This window comes from Phascolarctos cinereus, unplaced genomic scaffold, assembly GCF_003287225.1.
Source record: "Phascolarctos cinereus isolate Bilbo 61053 unplaced genomic scaffold, phaCin_HiC Scaffold_4;HRSCAF=312, whole genome shotgun sequence".
Taxonomy (NCBI): domain Eukaryota; kingdom Metazoa; phylum Chordata; class Mammalia; order Diprotodontia; family Phascolarctidae; genus Phascolarctos; species Phascolarctos cinereus.
Window position 1 is genome coordinate 301,789,846 of NW_027555847.1, and position 23,452 is coordinate 301,813,297.

General features: G+C 33.8%; 1 protein-coding gene across 3 annotated transcripts in view; it reads left to right on the forward strand.

Annotated features, from left to right (window-relative positions):
* The window catches only part of TMEM161B (transmembrane protein 161B), a 109,705-nt gene that overhangs the window by 56,722 nt on the left and 29,531 nt on the right, over nt 1–23,452 (forward strand). For 2 of the 3 annotated variants that reach the window (XM_021008104.2, XM_021008114.2), the window contains exons 3-5: nt 2,710–2,793; nt 4,193–4,290; nt 7,055–7,211. In XM_021008104.2, coding sequence (XP_020863763.1) covers nt 2,710–2,793; nt 4,193–4,290; nt 7,055–7,211 — 339 coding nt within the window. Of the gene's footprint in view, nt 1–2,709; nt 2,794–4,192; nt 4,291–7,054; nt 7,212–7,243; nt 17,348–23,452 lie in introns of those variants that run through there. The other variant, XM_021008125.2, reaches the window with a different exon arrangement.

A 23,452-nucleotide genomic window follows, 5' to 3' on the forward strand; every position in this document is an offset into this window, starting at 1 on the left:
TGACTAGTAATGAGGTGAATTGATGTTTATATGATAACATTGTTCAGTGAAAATTATTTCGCTTAAACAAAGAGGATACAATCCTTTCTGATCAATACCCCTTCTAAAAAGTCTCGAATCCAAAGCTACGGAGTGTTATATTCTGTTGTAATTAAAGTTCCTTTTTGTTTTGAAGTGTCTTGCTCAGCCCCTCTCTTCTTGGAGAGGTAAATGATAGGCTATCATCTTTTTTGTACATTTGAATAGTGGGTTTTGCATGGGGATTTGGGGAAGGTACTGCTTTTTCTCCATGTCAGTGCCCATGCTAGACTTGCTTTTCTCTTTTCCTGATTGTGCCCTTCAACCTGATGTGTTATCTTTGCCTCCTCCTCCGTCTCTTAAAGGCTCCTCAGTTTGGTGAATTACCTTCTCTCTCATGTCCCTTATCAAAAATCTGCTACTCTGTTCAGATGCACAGTAAATTTAACACATCACCTATTGGGTAAAGAAAGATGAAAATACCTCCATCAGTTGCTGGGACTTCTTTTGCTTGTTTTCTTGCATGTTGCCTGATCCGAAGAGACCACCAGCTTCCTCCTTTAAACCTACTATTCAAATGCACAGTAGGTGGGACCTATGACCTAAGGGATGGGGAAAAAGTTTTAAACACCTCAGCTCTGCTGTATGTGAAATGCCAGAATTCCTTGCCCTCCTTGCCTTGGCCATTTTTTCCCTTCTCTCTCTGAAGTAACCATGGTATTGTGTTAAAATTGTCAGCAGAGAAGAACAAGGATCTATTAGGCATGTGCACAAGAAACTGAATTTTAAGAAATAAGACTGAGCAGATTTTCTAGAAATGAAAATCTTACATTTTTTTGTAAGTTGTCATTTGAAAGAAACTGAAGAAAAAAAAAAGATTTTAAAGTGAGACTAGGTCTTTCTTCAGAGTTTTTAATGTTGCATATTTAGGGTTAGAAGCTTTTTAGGAATGGTGAAGTCTAAACCAGTCTTTTGTATTTTACATGTACACGTATCACATATGCAATATCTCTTCTCTCTCTTTCTTTCTCTTTCTCTCCCTCTCTCCCTGTGTCCTGAAGATTCAAGATTCACTTTATTCTCATTTCCTTGTATAATTAGTTTTTAAAATTTGACTGGAATATTAATATTTCTTAAATTATAAAATAGGTTAATTGAAGTGATGTGGTGTTTTTTTTTAGTTTTGTGAAGTACGTGAACTACATTGTTTTTTAATGACATTAGATTGTTGAGCAGAGTTACTTTACTAAAATGACATGTTAGGCCAAGATTATTATCTTGTGTGAGTGAATCAGCAGGCAAGAATATTCTAGATATTATTATTCATTTTGGCATGTTTGTACTTGTATTTGATATAGAGTAATGTTTCACTCCATCTCAGCAACAGGGCTAAAGAACTTGGAGCTAAGCAAAAAAAAAAAAAAGTGAAAAAGAAAACAAAAACAAAGGCACGGAACTTGAGAAGCCAAAATAATGGTCACAAAGTCCTTGCACTTTATTGAAACAATTCTCAAGTACTTCTTCAAATCCTATTTATTCTTAATAAAACTATCCTTGTTATCTGATTTCTAAGTCTGCTGCAGATTAAAATTTAAAAATTAAAGAGGCATTATTATAGGCAAGTGTATCAATAGCAGTGAGAAGTAACAGCAGAAGACAAGATTCCCAAAAGACAAACACAAACTTTGTAAAAAGTGCATGGCAGTCTGAGGCCATTTAAGTGTAGAGGCAAACAGCATCTCAGGTCCTTCATCCCTTACTGTAATTATGGCACAGCACGGTGACTTATCAGAATGACAATGCTGAGTCATCAATATATTATTCATTTTACTCTTTTAAAAAATCCCTTCTTATTTCTATACTGAATCATTAATTTTTTTTTTTAAAGCTTGATGCTTATAGAGGTCAACCCTCATCCAGGAAACTTGACTAAAATGAGTAGAAGGTTCTAATTAGACAGAATGTTAATGTATTAAGATAATTCTCGTGTTAATTTTAATTTTCCTTCACTCTATAGAGAACAAGATTATACATGAGTAATCTTGGGGTTCAGATATTGCTTGTTGGTTCAAGGGTTCAGATAAATGTTGCCAGTTAAAATTCTGGCCCCAGGCTAGCATTTCTGAAAGCACCTACCTTGCCTCCCCCCTTCCCCGAAAGTCCTTTTTTTTTCTTTTAAATCAGTCTCCCCATGTCCCCATGTAGAAACTATTTAGATAGTGTAAGTACAAATTTTATTTTTTTAAGAAGTAAATAATACAGACAACTGGATTATCAGCAGTTTATTACTTTTTGTAATTTTATTATCCTTTTGTAGTTCATGTAGTTTCCATGGTTCCTTTCCTGTTTCACTATTTGATACCTGTCAGAGATGGGCAATGCTAATTGGTCACTTTTGCCACTTGTTAACATCTCTAGGAAAAAAGTTTAGGTAGGACTTACCTCCTTCAGAAAGTGGAAAATTAAAAATGCTATCTAAAATGAAGTCTCTGGACTTGACCTTATGCATATGAGTAATATAGGTAAATAAAGCCATAATTTATTTATTACCATGGTCTCATGTTCAATGAAGAGAATAATAGAAGAGTGGGCATACTGTAATATTTAGAATGAATGTGTCAATATCTTTTTAAAGCTTAAATGCCACTGATATATTTTTACAATTTATTTTGTTGGTTTCTTTTTTGTTAGTTTGCGATGGTATCAACATCCTACAGAAGAAGAGTTACGCCTTCTTGCAGGAAAACAACAAAGGGGAAAGAGCAAAAAAGATAGGTAAATGTGTTTATTAGAGTGTCACATTATTGGATATCGTTTGTTAAGAGAATATTTTTGCGTTAGGCTTTCAGACAGAGAAGCTTAGAAGTTTTGATAAATATCAAGGTGAAGAGACCAAGGAATTTGCAATAGAAACAAATTATAAAATGTCTGTGTAATTGAAATACTTTAAGAAATTTTGATATGCAAAAATCCAAATACAGAAAACATAAATTAGATACTGACTAGTAACAGTCTTGAGGCAGTGTTGTATTGTAGATAGACCTATGGAGAGATAGAACACAAAGCGTGCCTGGGTTCTTCTAACCTTTTTGTGACCTTAGACTGCTATGGTGTTTCAGTACACCAGCCATCTTTCTGAGAGAGTAGAGATTGGTTGCTGATCTGCATTGTGGGAGAACATTTACATACTGGGAGTTCTTTATATTAACAAAATGATTTACTGAAAGTATCCTTTCTAGAATACCTTCACTAGCACTTTATAAAATATCCATATATACATAAATATAATTTCCTCAAAACTTCATGACATATTTATTTGACTATAATGTGTTATAAACCTTTATAGTCTAGGACTGTTAGAGCCATAGATTTTTAAAATTTGTTCAATTTTGTAGTGTTCAAAACTTTTACTTGACATTTCTTAAATGTATACACCAGAAGTATAGGCTTTTTTCTTCTCATTAGTAGGATGCTTGGATCTATTTAAAACATATTCATGCTATTTTGCCAGTTCAAATATGTCCAGGACCATGCCTTGTAGATAGTAGGTGCTCAGTAAGTATTTGCTAGTTTATTAACATAAAGTAATTTCTTGATAACATTTCATTTTTTTAAATTCAAGCTATTATCTAATGTTTTAAATAATCTTGTATCTCAGTTGTAGGGTACATATGATTTATATATGTTTTGTTTGCCTGGTTGCCTTTTTTTTAAAAAAATTCTAAAATGACAGCAATACATGTAAAACTGTTCTTTCATTAGTCCTGCCCTCCGCTCCCAGCTCAGTAAAATTTCTATATCAGCAATCCCTTGGGAGATTCAGATCTATGACTCTTATTCTAAATAGTGCGGATGGACTTAAAGTTTGAAGTTGTTTGTTAAGCTATTAATAAATTAACTGACGTTATAAATAAAATGCTTGTTCCTTTAAGTTGGATGTCCAGTGCACTCACTTAATGAGGCTTATGAAATAACCATTCATTGAAATAATTTACCTCTAAAATTTTTGCTTCTTTATCATAACTGATCCTATTCATTGTTACCCACTATTCATTCCCCTTCTGCTATTTAAAATACCAGAGATTGAGCTTCTCACTTTAAAAAATTAAATTTTGACATAGCAACCTAGACAACAATTTGATAACTTTTTGTAATTCTTATCTCATTTTTATAGGAAATATAATGGTCATATTGAAAGTAAGCCATTAACCATTCCAAAGGATATTGATCTTCATCTAGAAACAAAGTCAATTACAGAAGTGGATACTTTAGGTAAGAAAAATTTCAATAAAGGATTTTTGGTCAAGAATTCTTTAAAGCCCAGTTGGTTAGAGATAGTTTAAAACAATAAAACTTAGTTGATTGCTTCTGTTATATTATTAATGTTAATATGTAAGAATTGTGTAAACTTTTAGAACTAAGAAGCTCATAAGACTTCTTTTAAAAATCTTTTTTTCCATATAATTATTTAGACTATAATGAGTTGTATATTATTTTGCCCCTTTTACCATGGTAAAAGAAAGAAGTTAAGTGGCTTATAAAAAAAATGCTATTTCTCAGGCATAAATGTTGAAACTACATAGCTTTCCTTTGTTCTTAATGCCTCTAATTCCAGGTCTCGTTCTACTATAATATTCATAATGATTCAATTCAATTGATAGATGTGTATGTTAGTGCTGAATTACTTTGTTTATAACATTTAGATCTGTTAGAGAACAGTGTGGATAGGAGCTATATAAAACCTCATTTGTGGTTCCAGTTTGACCCTTACTATGTCACAGAAAAGAAGTAAATTTCTGTGATTCAGTTTAGCTAACGAAAAAATGGGTATATTACTTTTTCCTTGCCTTAACAGGGTTGTTTGAGTGTAAGTGCAAGAATATGTGTAGTACTTAACATTTCAGAAAGAATAATAATTTAAAAGAATCTAAGATTGTAATTATATTTGAGTAGCCAAATTCAAAGGAACTGATGGTAAGAAAATAAAACAAATCTGCTGTTACAATTTTTAAAACATTGTGGCCATTATTACGTTGAACTTGATGTACCGTGAGTACTAAGTCTGCCCATATATTGCCTTTCTGAATTGTACCTTTCTGAAATTTAACATTGTGTAAGTGTGATATAACATCCTTAACCTATAATAGAATTATATTTGACTTCATACTAGTGTTGTAAATGCAGGAGATATGATTGACAGAATATTCTTTACATATACAGGGGGAAAAATCTATGGTAAAGAACTTAAAAGACTAAAAGAATAACATGAATGATTTATCCTTTTGATTCTCTTCTCCTCCCGCTCCCCCCATTAGGACAAATGGACAGGATATAGTATTATTTGAAGGCTTTATTTAATTATTGTTAATGGTGTTCTTAAAATATCCAAACCTGTTTGATCAAATGTTTGGTTCACCATTTTGGAGTCAGGGATTTAGAGACTAGCAACAACCAAGAACTCTGGAAAAGAGTGCCTTTCACATAGTGAGCTTTTAATAAATGTTTGTTAAAAGAGGGAGGCAACTGAGCTTGGAAATGCCTGGAGACATGATAGGATGAAACCTTCAGCTTTACATTCAGAAATCATTAAGTGTATGTGAGAAAGTAAGTGCACAAAAGAGAGCTAAAACAATTACCTTGGGTATGAAATTAGAAGTGTTAAGTCAATTTGAAAGCAAGTGAAAATTTTAGCTAAATTGAAAAAGCATTAAGGCTTGTTACTTTACATCTTGTTATATTGCCTCTTCATATGGAGTTCGCTAAGGGTTTAGTCATTTAACCTGGCTTGTTTTGAATAGCATTATTTTATTTTAACATAAATTTTCCTTTGAATGGGTGATTTTTTTTTAAAAGATTCACAAAATTTTAAAGTGTTGCAACTAAGGGCCAAATATTCCATCCTCAGTTCCTATAACTGCCCCCAAAGGAATGTGTATTCATTTTATTTTAGAAGTCAGTGGAAACAAAGTTTGACACATAGAATTTCGATTTGGTAATAAATAGGATTGTATGAATAGGTGTTTATGTAACATCACGTTATTTGTTTAGACACCTATATAAGTGCCATTGGGCTAAATTCTATATCAAGGATTAATGGTTTTTTCTTAATCCCTGAAGTTTTAATAGTGTAAGTAGGATAAAAGGAAGAAATAGAATCACAAAGGTATTATACATTGAGATAGAAACAACATTATCTTTCACCTATTTGGTATGTTTTCCTTTTGCCTTTTCCTCCTTTAAAAAAAAAAATTCCATTTCAGTCCCCTGATCCTGCTTAGATTTCTAGTCTGTCCTTTCCCAAGTGACAGAATTTAGGAGGATTGTGGAGAATAGGTCAGTTTTAAAGGATCCCTTTAGAGAAACATATTAAGGGATTTAGGGACCAAAAGAAAGTCAAGAGCTTGTTCATATTCAGAGTATTCTGCTTATAATGCAAACACTTAAAGGTGGAACATTTGGAACTTAAGAGCTGGTTTTTTGGAATCCAAAGGATTTCTCAGTGTTTAAGTAAGGAACCACCAAACAGAAAAATACGCCTTACACTTTTTTTTGTAGCTTACAGTAACTCATAGAATACCTTTCCCCTATCATTGATGTTAAAATGGTTTAAATCTCTTTTTAAGAACCAAAGCTTAAAAGACAGTGCACTTTACCCAGCCTTACATGTATCCTCAGGATAAGATGTCATAAAGGAAATTCTGTCTTATAAAATATAATACTTCAGAATTTCTTAAAAATCATTAGTCAATTATTAAACTACAGTGTGTTTATAGTCATTTTAACATAAATTTTAATATATTGGTCATAATCAATTTGTTTATTTTGATTGTTTAATGCATGAAATCCTAAAATTCATAACATTTAATTTTGAATGTAAGATTCTGTGTTACTGGATTTTAGCATCTTGATATTTGCAAGTCTTTATAAATCCACAAATAGAATTTAATTTGCTTAAAGTTTATTAAGTATACATCTGTATCTGCTATTGATGAAAGTTTAGATAAAACTTTTGTATTTGAAAATCTTTATTTTTCAGCATTGCATTATTTTCCTGAATATCAGTGGCTGGTGGATTTCACAGTGGCAGCTACAGTAGTGTATCTAGTAACTGAAGTCTACTACAGTTTGATGAAACCTGCACAGGAAATGAATATCAGCATTGTCTGGTGTTTGCTTGTTTTGACTTTTGCAATGTATCCTTCACTGTACCATTTGGTCATTTGAAATTATGGTTTGTGAATTTATTTCTTTTCCACTGTATGCCTATAGAATTTGTCACAATTTGAAAGATAGTAAGAATATTGAAAACACAAGCTTTTATTTTTCTGTTAGGCTCTAACTTTTTGGAGATATTGAGCAAGCATCAATCTGGGGTATACGCTGAACTCACCATATTTTGAAAATTACTTGACCTAGGAAAACATACCCTGAAACTAAGGTAGAATTTTTAGACCTTGTATTCAGTACAAAGCTGTATCTGCCAGCATCTTTATAAAGCAAAATGCTATACTGTATAAAAGCACTAATCATCCAAATTAGCTGAAAAGCATGCATAAGATATCCATATTTCTATAATTGTAGTAGCAAATTTAGTTCAAGCATTTAAATCTCTATGGATTTTAGCTGATAGTACTACTTCAGTAGTTAAAAATCATCATGTAATTCAATTTCTTAAACCTCTATTAAAGCAGAATGTGTCCTTTCATAATCAGCAGTCAGGCTGTATAAAGCATAATGAACATATTTTAACCTGGCTGACTGTTGTCCTCCAAATGTCATAGATGTTGCATTTCAATACATCTGATACTGATTTCTGATGACTTTTGAAATATCGTGGTGCTAAAACAATGTCACTTCATGTTCTGCTTTTCATTTTACTCAAGTTTATTTCATTAACTTATAATGTGAATATATACATTTCTATACATGTAATTGACATAAAAGTTTTGTTGAAAAACATTCTTTATGTACATTTTTGTTTTACATCATGATACTGTCCAGGATACCTGTTGAGAATATAGAAAAGGATATTTGTTAATGGCAAGGCAGATTATTGATCATATGACTACATTTCACCTTTTGCTTCACTGTCAGCACTAGCTAATAATATGAGAGTAAAGGTCCCACACACTCTCTAGCATTGAACTGACTTGGCTTAGTCTTAACAGATCTCTTGTGAAAGTCACCAAACAATGCCAACCCTGCGGGATCCCAGGAGCTTGCTGTCTCCCCATCATAGAAGGGACAGAATGTGCTGAAGGGCTTAGAATACAGTATTTTCCCCCAACTCTTACCCTTCACAATGGAAGAAGGGAAGAAGAGGAAAAGGGTTTTAAAAAAAAAACCAACCCTGTAGATGTGAGAAAATCTACTCTTTTCCTGTCTTCACATGTATGAGGTATGCAAGAATCTAAAATTCCTTTAAAATGCCAGATGATCTAACACCAACCATGATACTATCTACGGCCTATCTTTCATCTTAGCTATAGTGTATCTGGTATGCCTTTCATTCTCTGTGCACGGAGACTCTAGTTGGAATGACCTTTGTCTGGCTTCTGTTCATTTTCTTATTGTCTGTGCCTGCTTATTAGTCAAACACATGTCTCCATTGATTACATAGGACAATAGCCCTTCTTAATTCTAGAATAGCACATAAATCAGCTGAATCAGAATACCTCTGCAATCATTGCCAGTGGAATTGTACTTTTTAAAAGACCTGAAGTTGATGATATATAACTTAAGTAGTTAATTCTAAATTTAAAGGTGAAAAAAGCATCATTTTATTGCTCTCATAGTTTTCACCTAAAATATTTGACTAATCAGATATAGAGCCAGTGATTATAAGGGAATTTACAATGGAGCCTTGTAAGAAATTCTAGAAGGCAAATAAACAGAACACATAAAAAAATGACACAGAAGCCCCAAACTTTATAGATCCTCAGATTCCATCTGTTTTCAACTTTATAAGAGCCATACATTTAGCCTAGCCCTAGCCTTAAAACTATCCAGGGCTTCAGCCTTACTCTTAAAACAACCCAATCTGATTCTTAGTTCTAGCCCATTGGCCCATTTCTAATCATATACCACCTCTTTCCCCAGTTCTTCTTTCCTGCAGCTCTTGAAATTACTCTGAATAACTTTAAAACATACATGACATAGAGAAGATTTAGGATGGAGGAAGAGATGTATGCAAAATACATAAATACCTTAGTATACTCTATTATACTAAATATATTTATCTACACTAAATATAGTCTTAACATCACCTTAGTCATCTATGCTGTCTCATAAAGCCTTTGCAGTCACTCAGTCTCTTGGTTCCTACTGATTTTTCAGTTATGAATAGGGGAAGCAAGCGGGAGAATTTAAATAGTGAAGTTTTAAGATTTTTAGTTAGGAATAAACTCTTAGAAACTTTAAAGTTCTAGCATTGTATAGATTAAAAAAAAACTTGAGCAAAATATAGCACAGGGACTAATATTGAGTCAGTTACGTGAATTTGAGTGAGTAGAAAACTGTTTTACAAAGAAAGATAAAGCTTCTCAGTAGTCCTATTATATTTGGTTAAAGGACTGGATCATTAGTCACATTTCCACAGTGCTTGTATTTTACAATGTGGATGCTTTAAGGTACAAAACCCTATTGTATATGTTTTTATGGCTATGTTTAAAATTTTTAATATGAGGGAAGTGTCTAGAAATGCAAATTTTGCACTAAGTAAAGTATTAGTTTTAACTGAAATAAATTTTAGAATTTCTTGATTTTTATCAGTGTTTAATATTTAGTCATTGGGTAAATGTTTAGATCAAAGGTTGCTGAAGACATTGGCTCATTGTAGAGTATAATGACAGTGGCAAAGTAAAGCACTGAAAAGTCACCTTTCTTGAATTCCATGCATGGCTCTAAATAATTTTCCTATTTCACAGAAATATTCTGTTTTTCCATACAAACCCTGAAGTAGATAGCATATGATATTAGATATTGCCAGTGAATCAGAGCTGGTGAGACTGAGCCAAAGTATTTGTTTTGTTTCAAAAACTTGATATTACGTCAAAGCTTGTTTCTTTTTCAAATCTTTCTAGGTCTTCTATGCTGATGTGGCAAATCACTTAACTTTCAGGTCAGAGACTTATGATTGGACTGAGACTTTATTTGGGCCATACAACCTTATTTCTGAGAACTAGTTAGTTTAATAATTCAATTTTTTTTGTTAAAGTGATAATTTTTTAAGCTTAAAATTCAGATGAGATTAATTTTTTAACAAGTTACATAAAACCTAAGAACATTAACATTTTTATTAGTTGGGTTACTCAGTGGTTTATAAAATCTTTACATTTTGTGCTTCAGGGATCTTTTTTAGATCTTTGTGTGTTGTACTCCAAAATACTTTGACTTCCACATTCATCAAAATGAGAGATATCATAAGAATTTTAATCAGCTACAAAATTCTTTTCCCCTTTTAAAAAATAGCATTCATAATTGTGTTTTCTCTATTTGTGGAAGGATTTTAATTTTTCTTCTATTTAAAATAAAATGATATGCTTTCATATCTATCAGTTATATAGAGGAGTATATTTTAACAATGGGAATCTTTCAAGATTTTTTTTTTATCAAGTTGCAAGTTAGGGTCAGATTAATACGTTTTTTCTTAAAAGGTTCTGTTTGACAGGACCTAAGGATTATTGTGCTACTTATTGTTAATATCCATGTGTAAACTGTTGAACAGAACAGTTAATATGACATGTGTTTCAATTGCTTTTTCTCCTGGACTAATAGATGTTGGTTTACTCTTTTTGAAGAGAAAGAGAAACATTAGAAACTGGTTTTGTAAAAGCTGAATGTTTCCCCTTTTGATGTCTTATGTGAAGAAAAAAGGAAAAAATATGTATATAATTTAGAGTTAGATACAGTATAGGCAGTAACACACTTTCCATTTTTTAAAGTTGCAAATTAGACATTTAAAAATCTGAATAAGCAATTTGTAAACTGATGATAACTGATAATAGCTTTGGTTAACATCTTCTGGGAAGCATCATATGTCCTGGGGCAAGTCATTTAAATTCCCTGGGCCTCAATTTTCTAATCTGTAAAATGAGATAGTTGTACTAGATGACCTCTGAGTGTACTTCGCCAGCTTTAAATTTATGATCCTATGGTAGTTTTTTAAGCCTTACTACCTAAAAATGTTCTTGGATGGACCCAAGAGGATCTGTTCTGTGCAGAGAGCGGGGCAGTTTCCAGCACTTTTCCCTACCAACCCTCTCCCCTCTCATCACTCTTTTTTCTTTTCTAAATTCAACACGTTGGCATAAAAAATTGTGATATTGCTCCAATAAAGAAAATATTAATACTGAATTAGTACTTTTTAAAAAGAATCCATTTTACATGGGATTTTTAAAAAATCCTACTTGTTACATTTTCTTTGAGTTCTATTTTTCTAGTATAAAACAGAATGAATTAACACTTAATAGCAGGTGGTCTCTAATAACGAGTATTGAGAGGTTAAGAAGGAAAAAAATTAGAGAAAGAAAATGACTGCATCAGTAGATTTCCGTGTACAGTTTTGAGAATCTAGCGGTGAGATCCTTTTCATAGGTCTGATTTGCAGAATGATCTATAAAGTCAATGGTTAGAAGGAAGGTAGAAGTTAATTGACACTTATTTCCAATATTGTTTGACCTCAAACACATTTAGTGTGTGTGTGTGTGTGTATGTGTGTGTGTGTGTGTATGTGTAAACTCAAGTCAATTATTGACTAACTGGATTTTTTATAAATCTGGAACCCATTTGAAGGTATTATATTACAGTTATTATTATATTACATTTATCATTCCTAAATCCAATCTTTATCCTAAATATAAGCACGTGTTATTTACATAATTTTTAACAGCAATTATAGGAATGTATACTACTTCAAAATAATATAATCTTAACATAAAGGAAATAAAGCTAGGATTTTACAAGTTATGTATTTTGTAATACAGTCTTAAATGTTTTTAGATGTATTTAGGTTCTGTTTCTATATTCTATGTAAGAAACTTTGACTTTAAGAAATATCTCATTGTGGAGAGAGAATATTTAACAAGTCATCGTAGCAGTCACTTTTTGCCTTCTTTTAAAAAAATGTTATACAATGGGAGAAGAAATATTAAATGACTTCCTGTTATAGCAGAAGATGATCACTATTTAGTAGTACAGCAGTTCACCAGGAAATTAGGTGAAGGTTAACATCAATATAAATTAAAGCTTCAGGATTAGGTATGGCAGCAGCTACATTCTCTGTAGTGTCAAGACCCATGCTTGTACTTTGGAATTCCTAATATTAGTAGCAGGCTGTTTGATTTAAAAGTGATATTTTTGTCTAATACAGTGATATACACCATGTAGAAGTATACCAAATTCTAAGCTTGTAGAATAAATCTTGTTTTGAATTAGTACAGCACACAAAAGCTCAACGTGATAGCAAGATAATGGTTCCTAAGCTTTCAGTGTTTCAAAATACTACGCACAACAGAGAATCTCTTCCCTTAGGTCTTTCTTTCTGATACCAGGGAATTCTAACATGTACTTGTTTATTTTATCATAATTCTGTATTTGGAACTAGAGAAAATTCAGGGCTTTCCATAGAAATAAAGGTAGAGCCACTTGGGCAAGCTAGCTTAAAATATTAATGTGTTCCCACTGGGATTCATTGTGGTGCTTCAGTGGTACCAGAAGTGCCCCCTTCTATTATTAGTCCAGTGAAACCAGCTGCTGGTTCTAAACTGCCGCTTTGAGTATTTCAGTACTGTGCAATAATACTTGAGCTTAAAATATTTTTCGGAATTTAAATTTAAACATTAATACATACATTTTTATATAAAGAACCAAAAAAGGATTGTTTGTGAAACTGTGAAGCCCTGTTACGTATGTCTTTTTTAGAATATATTAAATTTAACATAATAGTTCCAACTGTGCCCTCATATCAATTTCTTTCTGTTCTCTTCGGTGTATTTTTTCAGTAGTAAGAGGTGTTAGGCATATTTCATTATTGATCTTCTAGCATTATAGTTGATATTACATAGATCAGTTACATTGATCAGAGTTCTTAAGTCTTTCCTTTATATTACTCTAGTCATTATATAATTAGTCTCCTAGTCCTACTTACTTTACATCAGCTTACATGTCTTCCTATGTTTCTCTGACTCATCTGTTTCGTCATTTTTCATGGTATGATGACATTCCATTACATTTAGATACTGTAATTTGTTCGGCAATTCTTTAATTGATAGGCATTTACTTTTTTTCCAGTTCTTTGAAACAACAAAAAGTACTATTTGTGTACGTGTGGCTCCTTCTGTCTCTAATGTTGAGGAACATAGGCCTAGCAATGGTATTACTGGTTATGCACAGTTTAGTGACTAGGGGTAGATTCCAAATTGTCTTCCAGAATGGCTGGGCCAATTCACAGTTCCACCAGTAGTTTATTTATATGCCTGACTTCCCAAAGCTTCATCAACAATTTACATTTTTTTCCTTTTTTCTCATCTTTGCCAGTTCGATGGGTATTTAGTAGAACCTCATAGTTGTTTAAAATTGCATTTCTTCTATTAATAGTGATTAGCAGTTTTAATATGTTTGTTTTAATATTGTTTTCTAGCACTTAGCACAGTGCCTGCCACTTAGTAGGCACGTAATAAATGTTTGATAACTTGCATTTCTTCATTTGAAAACTGCCTGTTCATGTCTTCTGACCATTTATTGGGTAATGTCTCTTATTCTTATATATTTCTACCAGTTCTCTAGATATCTTGAATATCAAGATAAAAACATGTTCATGCCTGTGCTTAAGAAAGTAAATTTTTAGCCTTGAATTTACTAAAGTGACTTATAGTATAGGCGACTGGGGGAAGAGTTAAATTGTACAATTAGAATCTTCTAAAATCTAGGTTGAATTTTAGTGGATTAAATTACCACAGCCAGGAATTTTATAGAGATAAATTAACTTACCACTGCAAGTTATGGCCAAGGCCATTGAAAGAGGCCATTAAGAGAGACAGCATAGAGTGTTGGTTTTGCAGCCCAAGGTTTGCATCATCTATCACTTACTAGCTATATGACCTTGGGCAAGTCACCTAGATTTTCTAGGCCTTAGTCCTCTCACCTTTAAAGGGAGGGATTTGGACTAGATAATCTCTAAATCCAGCTCTAAATTTGTGATTTTACGTAGCTCACTTTTGTATTGTGTTTATTTTTATACTTTTATACCTGGGCGTCAGAAGTTCATGATCATTCATCCAATTGAGGCTGTCAGGGCAAAGGGATAAAAAACAGTCTAACATTGTCATTGCTTTGAGAGGGGTAGTTGGGGAAGTAGAACATAAACATAAGAACAAATAATAAATAGCACAAGGCAATAACAAATTAAGTGTCTGAGAGAGGTATACAAAGTAAATGATGGCCAGCTAGGTTGCACAGTGGATAGTGTGCTAGATTTAATGTCAGGGAACTTGAGTTCAAATTATTCTTTAGATATTTACTAGCTGTATGATCATGGACAGATCCCTTAATCTTTCTTAGCTTCAGACTTCTCATCTATAAAATCACACTTCATATTTGTTGTAAGGTTCTTGAGATAACATATGTTAAGAGGTTTCTAAAACTTAAAGATTTAGAACTCTAAAACTTATAGGTCATTATGTAGAGAAAATAGCTTTAGTAAAGGTAAGAGAGTCCTGATTTTTCTTATATATATAAAATGTGGAGTTTTTACTGGTTGATCTCTATAGATTTTTTTTAATGTTATTAGGATAAAGCCCACTCTGTTGACATTAAAAACTTGTAGTAGTGTAGTCTTGTGTATAAATTAAAATTATAGTGAGCCCTGAGTGTTTCATGTATACCTATTTTCTCTGCCTTTTTGTCCTTTCCTACATTTATGTCTTAATGCACCTGCTACAAACCTACTCTGATGTCCCATGACAGCATTCATTCTCCAAAACTATTCAAGCAGATTCCAGACTCTGAATGACTTTGCTAAACGTGAAAGGAGCCTCAGACATGAAATAGTGATAGATTATCCAAAGATCCACCAATCTGCCTAAGAACAGAGGCATTCCTCACCATGGGGACCACAGAGTTGTAAAAAGATTGTGGTCTGCATTGGTAGTTAGAGAACCCACACTGGTAATATTGTGTATCCTTGAACTATATTGTCAAGAAGAAGAATTTTTGAAGGTTTTTTTTTAAATAACTGTAATATACAGGCCTTTTTGTTTTATTTTGGAAGAAGGAAAGAAATAAACATTCATTGACACCTACTGTGTGCCAGGCAGTGGGCTAAGTGCATTACAAATGTTAACTTACTTGATCCTCACAAATACCCTGCAAGATGGGTGCTGTTATTATTCTCATTTTACAGTTGAGGAAATTGAGGCACCCTCATTAAACAGCTTTTTGAGGATCACTTAGCTATGTATTTGAGGCCTAATTTGAACTCAAATCTTCCTAACTCTAGGTCTAGCACTCTCAAGAGACCATAGAGCTCATCTAGTCTAACTATAGTGTTTTGGAGATCAGGGACCCAAGGTGAGAGAGATGAAGTGATTTGCCCATACAACTCATTAGTGACAGAATTGGGACTCAAACTTAGTTCTTAGTCCTAGTCTACTACTCTTAACATATTAAATATAGATATTCATAATAATGAGCCCTGAGGAGTCATTGGATAAAAGAGTTTGAGAATCAATCCTGCTATGCCAAATTCTACGTATTCTCTTATTTTTTTTTCAAGGGATAGGTAGAGTTTTGAAGCATTTTGAGAATTACTGTTGCCATACCTCCTTTAATGTTCTGTAAAGAAATGTGGCATTTATTCAGAAAGAGAGAGTAAATAGTAATAGTCTAGACTTCAGAACCAATATTAACAAAAGTTTTGGAAAATGTGTAGATGGCTGAAGATACATTGCAGGTCTAGAGTTCACAAGAGAGATCTGGGCTGGATATAAAGATTTGCATAATCTGCATAGAGTTGGTATTGGAAGTCGTGGGAATGAGTGCAGTTGTTAAGGGAAAGAGTAGAAAAGAGAGTCAGAGAGAGAACTTTGGGGAACACCCATTTGAAGAGATTGGGAAGTGAGTGTGTTTAGAAAGATAGGAAGCATTCTTAATGTCTCTTAAGTCAAAGGAGAAGAAAATACTCAAAGGAAGTCATCAATAATGTTATTGTTTCAGAGATGTCAAGGAAGATAAGGACTAAAAGAATCTATATCAGTTAATGAATTTAGATCTGAAAAGGGATCTTAGGGTCATCTGGTTCAACTCCCTCATTTCACAGACATAGAAACTGAAACTCAGAGTTTTCTCTTGATGACACAGGTAGTAGGGTGGTAGAGTTCAGATTTGAATCTAGGTATTCTGACTTCAAATTCAACACTCTTTACCTTGTACCATATATCAAATAGATATTAGGGGGTCTCTGGTTACTTTTGGAAGGTTCAGATAGAACAGAATAGTAAGGACAGAAGTCAGCTTGGAATATCTTGAGGCTGGGTTGGCTACAAACAGACCATGTATAGACTTGCTTAAAAAGTTTGCTGTAAAAGTTGGCAAGGACATCTTCTTGTCATAGACAGTCATACTCAAAGACTAACTTCAGTTAGTTTTATGAAATATAACGTCTAACCCCTGGTGGGTTGGTTGGACCAATGACTCTAGCAGGATGTTACCTGAGTAGGTGGACTTCTGTTGGGTGGACTGGAATTTCTTACAGGTAAATTAGTACCAGGGAAACTTATTGCTATTAAGCCAACTCCCAGTTCCCTCTTTTTTCAAAATAATACAGCTGTACAAATTAATGTTAAAATTGCTTTTCAGCTCTCAAAATTCTGAGGCTAGGGGCTATTTATCTTTCTACTGCTAACACTTCTTACTTTTGGCTAGGTTTCTCTCTTCTCCATCCCACTGCAACAGCATGTCTTGCCATTCACTCTTGTTGTGTTGTCCATGAAATAAACACATACCCCTTATTGAAGTTTTCTAATGAGTTTTACTGTTGGGGAAAATGGTGGGCTGGGGTAGGAAGGTTGAGAATATCTCCGTCTGACAGAAGGGAATTATCCCTTCTCTTCTCCTACCCCACCACTTCTCTTTTTTTCACTTAAAGGTATAAACCCTGTGGGGAAATACAGAAAGCCAGTTCATCTCTTGGAATAGGCTACTTCAGGAATTCACTTCAGTTTTACACTTTCGTGTACCAGGCTTTGTGCTAGGCTCTTGGATATAAAGGCAAAAACCAAACAGTCTCTGCCCTCAAGGAACTTCTGTTCTAGAGGAGGAGCTACTACCAGAGGTAAGTGGCGGTCCCTTTTATTGATAGTCTTCAAACTCAAGCCAAATGACCATTTGTCAGGGATGTTTAGAGGGAATATCTGTTTATTTATGAGTTGAGCTGGATGACCTCAGAAGTTCCTTCCAGTTTGTTTGTAGGATTCCAAATATAGATTCTTTCTAACTTGCAGTACTGTCCAGAATTTTTTCCTCTGTTCATCTGTATGCCTTTTCTCTCATTGAGTTGTATTATTGAAATACAGTAATTATATCATTTATTAATGATTGATACCATCAAGTAACCAGTAGAACTTAAGGGCCTTGAGGGAAGTGGACTTTTTCATCCTTGTCTGAGTAACCTGATCACCTAGCAGAGTTTTACTTATACTAGATACTCAATAAATATTTGAATTGAATGTTTTTGGAAGTACAACATCTCAACAGCCATCTAATTCAACTTGTACCTGAACAAGAATCCCCTGTATAATATACCTGGCAATGGGGCAACCTATTCAGTTTTTTGAAAGCTTGAATTGTTAGGAATTTCCTCCCCCTACATCTAGCCTATAATTTGCTGTTTTGTAGCTGCCACCCATTGCTCCTTGTTCTAACCCCTGGATTCAGTAAAATAAATCTAAGCCCTCTACCATATTAGAGCCCTTCAAATATTTGAAGGCTGCTGTTATATGTCCCCTAAGCTTACTCTTCTCCAGGTCATATGTCCCCATTTCCTTCACCTAATTCTCACATGATCTAATCTTTTATAATTTTTTTTAAAATTCTGAACTCAAAACACCAAATAAAATGAGCATGTCCATATATAAATTAGAAAAGAGGATTATATGTGAAACTGTGAATCTCTTATGTAACACCTTCCTTTGCCTTTTAAATATTTAATAAATTTAACATGCAGTGTTTAAAATTGCCTTGACTATTTCCTATTGGCCTTCTTTCTGTTGTTGTTGTGTGTGTGTGTGTGTGTGTGAGAGAGAGAGAGAGAGAGAGAGAGAGAGAGAGAGAGAGAGATTGAGGCAAAATCTTCTATTGAGAGGGTTAGGGAAGGGGTACCATGGGAAGCGTGAAGAGATGTAAGATTAGAATAACTACTATGAAGAGTATAGCAGTTCACCTAGGAAAGAAAGAGAATATTTGCCCTGTTACAGTGAGGGTCCAGTTGAGCTTAGATAGCGTAAATTTGAAGTGGTCCCCCGGCATTATGAGTTTATGTTTTCCTCCTCCATCTACCAGTATGTGAATAAAACAAAGGAGGCAGATGTTGGGAGTAACCCAGAGTTTGGGTATAGCAAACCTTGATGGATAACAAGATACAAGGACAAGAGAGCCAGGAATCACTGAATCTAATAGATTTGCTCTAGTTCCTTATTTTAACTTTGTTAATCTTTGTTTAAACTGTCTCATAAATAAAATAATTGTTGTATTATTTCTCTTCCATTCTCTTTATCTTCTGTTCTATGGACAAGTTTTATCTTACATTTGTGGTTGTAATTGTTAGTGGTTTATTTCCCTTTGTTTCCCCCCCCATCCCTTTCTTAACAGGCTCTTTGTGATCCTATATGGGAGTGGTTTGCCATTTGCTTCTCCAGTAGACTAAGGCACACAGAGGTTAAGTGACTTGCCCAGGGTCACACAGCTAGTGAGTGTCTGAGGCCAGATTTGAACTCTGGTTTTCCTGACTCCAGGCCTAGCACGCAATCCACTGAATCATCTAGCTACCTCCCCACCTTACATACCCCCCACCTATTTGGCAGTTTAATATATTTCCATACCAAAGTCTTTGTGTCTGTGTGTTCAACCTTCCTTTGACCAGTTTAAATTGAGATTCACGTGATGCCTGTTCCCCTCTTCCCACCACACCTTCCTCCAAGTGTATTCAGTCTGCATCTCATATAGTTAAGTGAAACAGTAAGTTCCTTCTCCTTTCTCTTACTTTCTTCTCTAATATATTCCCTGTTCCCTCCCTTTTCTTAAGATTGTCAAAACCAAACCATCCCATGTGGTTTGTCTTATTTAATTCTTTCTGTGACCACTTGAAGACTTTAGAGCTTTAAAGAAACACTTACTTCTTCTTTCACTATTAGAATGTAAGTACTTCATCGTCCTATAGCCTCTTCCAAGTATGCAAATGTATTTACCTTTTTAGTTAGTTTTTTTTTCTTCTTTAACTCCTGTGTTTACATTTCAGAGTTTCTACTCAGCTCTTGCCTTTTCATCAAGAAGGCTTGAAAGGGCTCTATTCCGTTAAAGAACTTTTTTTTTCTTCCTCCCTGAAACATTATACTTCTTTTTGCAGACTATATTGTTACTGGGTTGAAAGTATTTATCTTTTGCCTTTTGGACTATCATATGCTAAGATCACCTGTTCTTTCTAGTGGTAGCTGACAAGTCTTGTGTGATTCTGACTGCAATTCGTTGATAGTTGAATTACTGCTTTCTTTTCTGAGTCTTTGCCGTGTTTGTTTTGTTGTGTTTTTGTTTCTCTTTCTGTGTCCTGGAAAGATGTGGATTTTGTCTGTGACATTCTTAATTTTCATTTTGGAGTTTCTTTCAGGAGATGACAGAGTCTTTCTATCTTCACTTTATCCTCTAATAGAGCTAGGCAGTTTCTTTTATGATTGTGTACAGTATGGTGTCCAGGTTTTTTATTTGGTCATGGTTATCATAGTGACTGATAATTCTTAAATTGTCTTTCTTTGACTTTCTATGCCTGCTTTTTTAATAATAGATATCTTACATATTCTATTTTTTTGGCCTTCCCCCCCCTCCCCAGAATTTCTTGCTGTATCATGGAGTCATTGAGTTCTTATTACTCTTCCTTTTTTTTTTTTAGACAACGTTCTACTTGTGTAAGGTTTTCTACCTTTTGGTCTAAGGTATTTATTCTAATTCCAGGTTTTCCTCTCTATAGTTTATATTTCTTTTATAATCTCTTAACTTCTTGCAAGTACTCATGTAATCCTTTTCTGAGCCTTTTCTTGTAGCTTTTGTGTTATTGTTCCCCTATAATGTGTTTCCTCTTAGTTGATTCATGACCCGTGAATTTTCTTCATAATTTTGATGTAATGATTAGTCTCAGTTCTTGGTTTAAGATTTAGTTCTAGGGCCAGGTTCCACCCCATCTTGGACTGTTGGAGGAGTGGTCAAGGATCTATTTGATCCTGACCTCACTTTTATGGGTTCTTAATTCTGGTTTCTTCTTCCTTTTGTTTGTCAGGGCTCAGAATGCTGGTAGGCTTCAGTGTTCCTTTTTATAGCACTGTGATTTCCTGTCCATGAGAGTCTAGGTAGTGTTTTATGCTCATAAAGCTTCTTTGATCTCTCTCCTTGATTCTATCTCTTCATGTCCCCGGTGTTCCCTGGGCTAGGACACCGTAGTGGTTTTGTCTCCCTAGGGTTTTCCTGATAAGGGCCAGGGCTTCCAGACTTATATCCTGTTTACCTGATGGCTTCTTTAGTAAGGCCCCACTTTCATTATCTGCAGCTTCTAGTTATTTTTTGTTATTTAGTCTTGGGCTGCATAAAGGAACTTAGGGAAATTTCTTTTAGGGTTTTTTAATTTATTGTTCAGTATGTTCCTCATTTTAGATAATTGGCTCCTGTATCTTTCACATGGCCATCTATGTGGAAATCTTTCTCTCCAGGCTATTCTTCAGCTAGTTCCTTCTCCTCTTTCTGGCTCCCTCGTCTCCCCTCAGCCCTTTCGGTGTTGGAAGTGCAGGTACCTTTACGACCCAATCTCAAATCCTTTTTCGTCCTGTTTGCCCTCTCTTTTTGGTCTTCAATTCATCCATGTCTTTACTAAAATGTGGCATTATATTGTAATTGAATAAAATACTCAGATCCAGGCTTATGAGGGCATAGTGTACAAAAGACTATCAAGTCCCAAGTCTTGTACCCCACTCCTCAGCTTAAAACTGCAACATATTTTTTTGGCTTCCATGTTAAACTGTTGACTCATTGAATTTGTAGTCTGTTGAAACCCCCACATCTTTTTCAGGCAAATTCCTGTTTGGTCATGCCTCCCCAGCTCATACTTAGAAGGTTGATTTTTTTTTTAACTCAAAAGTTAATTAAGTACATTTATGCCTATTAATTTCCATCTTAATTACTATAGGCTAGCACTCTAGCCTAATGAGAGCTTTAAAGGAAGAAAGTAGTGAGGGTATCTTGTGCAGGAAAACCTTGGTTTTGCTTTTAGAAAGCAGCCCCCTTGGTAATTTGAACTACTGGGAAAGGAATCAACATTTAATCACTTTTTTCATTTGCTCAGTTTACTTTCAACTTCTGTATATTATTCTGGAATTGTAGTAAACCCTGGTATGTATCAGAAGACAGAAAAGTTTTGCATAGCTGCAAATAGTATGTTCCTGTCCTCATCAAAGATTATCTGTGTCATTCTTACGCACTGATATTCTCATCTGACAATTTAGATATGATCTGTGGCGCTTGTCAACCCTATTGAAGTATAAATTCTTTGAGGGTACTGATCATGGCTTATTTATCTTTGTATCTCCCCATTACCTAAAACACAATTCATGTGTAAATTGTGGGTGTTTAATTAGTGTTGAAAGGAAGGATTGATTTTTATTCTGATATAATAGTCTTCCTATTATTATATTTTAATCTACATGATTGTATAAAAGTTATATATAACATAAATATACATATTCAATATATTATATTTTTCCAAGGGATAAATGGTTCATTCACTTTATATCACAGCAAACTATTTCTTAACTTATATGTCAGTAAGATCACACATATAAAAATCTGAATTTGTCAAGTGAATAACAATGTCTTGCAAAAAGTGGTGACAGAACATACATAATAATTAAGTTTTATAGAAAGTGAACTTGTAAAAGGTAAATTTTTGTCATGTTCCATCAACATAATTCATAATGATCATATTGAATCCATTGAAATATAATAATTTTAACATTTAATTGAAATTGACAACTTATATCTTACTCTAGTTATCCATCTGTCAGATCTGGTATCACACCATTCTTAAACATTTCCCAATTGCTAAAGGAATTGCCTTAATCTTAAATTTGTAATTAACAGTGAGAAAGCTCAGGTTAAAGTTTAGTAAAGGTTTATTAATTCCTACTGATGGTTTTGAGATTTTTAAAAGGAATTTTGAGGGGAGGCAGAAGAAGAAGAATGCTGGAATACAACCTTGCCCTGAAAATAGGGAACTTGCCAGTTTGATGAATTTATCAGATTTGTTGATGAGTGAAACTCTGCTTTTGTGTGTGTGTGTGTGTGTGTGTGTGTGTGTGTGTGTGTTGTAGAAATATCTTGCCTGAAATATGATAGTCTTTCCCCTTCCCTCATACTAAGTATCTGGAAAAAGTTGACATTAAATTTCATGGAAACTTATGCAAACCAACTTCTTTGCTTCAGTAGAGTTTGGGAATTTCTAGGGGTTGGCATAAATTCAGAAGAGACTTAATTTTTTAAAAAGTTTAATTACAATTTTAAAAAACTGAAGGGTGATATTTAGCTAAAGTATTGCATGTTATATAGAGGACATTTAAGTAAAGCATTTAACTGAGTTTAATTTCAGTTCTTAATGAAAAGATTCTTCGGTTGAAATTTAATTATTAATACATGTAAGTTGCAGTGAATTCTAGGACAGATTAATAGTGAATAGAGAAAATAAAAACAAATTCTTCAGTCCTCCTACCTCAACTATTTTTCTTCTTTCACTTAAACTCTTTGGGGAAAAGATAAAGCCAATGAGAGCCATCAGAGAGTGGGCTCCTTCACTGACAGTCTTCAAATGCAAGTTGGATGACCAGTTATGAGAATGCTAGATAGAGAATGAATTTCTTTTGATGTATGGGTTTGACTAGGTGGCCTGAACTGTCTCTGAGATTTAACATATTCAGTACCTACTACATTCATTGATATATGGTCCAAAAAGTACAGGAGGGTAGATGGGTAGATATTTTCTTATGTTTTCAGTATATACAACAGACCAAACAGCAAAAATGGGCAATCTTAATAGTTTCCATTTAATAGAAAGCTTATGTAGTTTCAAAATGTTCAATATGAATAAAATAATACAATTTGATATCATGTATACTTATTATATATGGCAAAT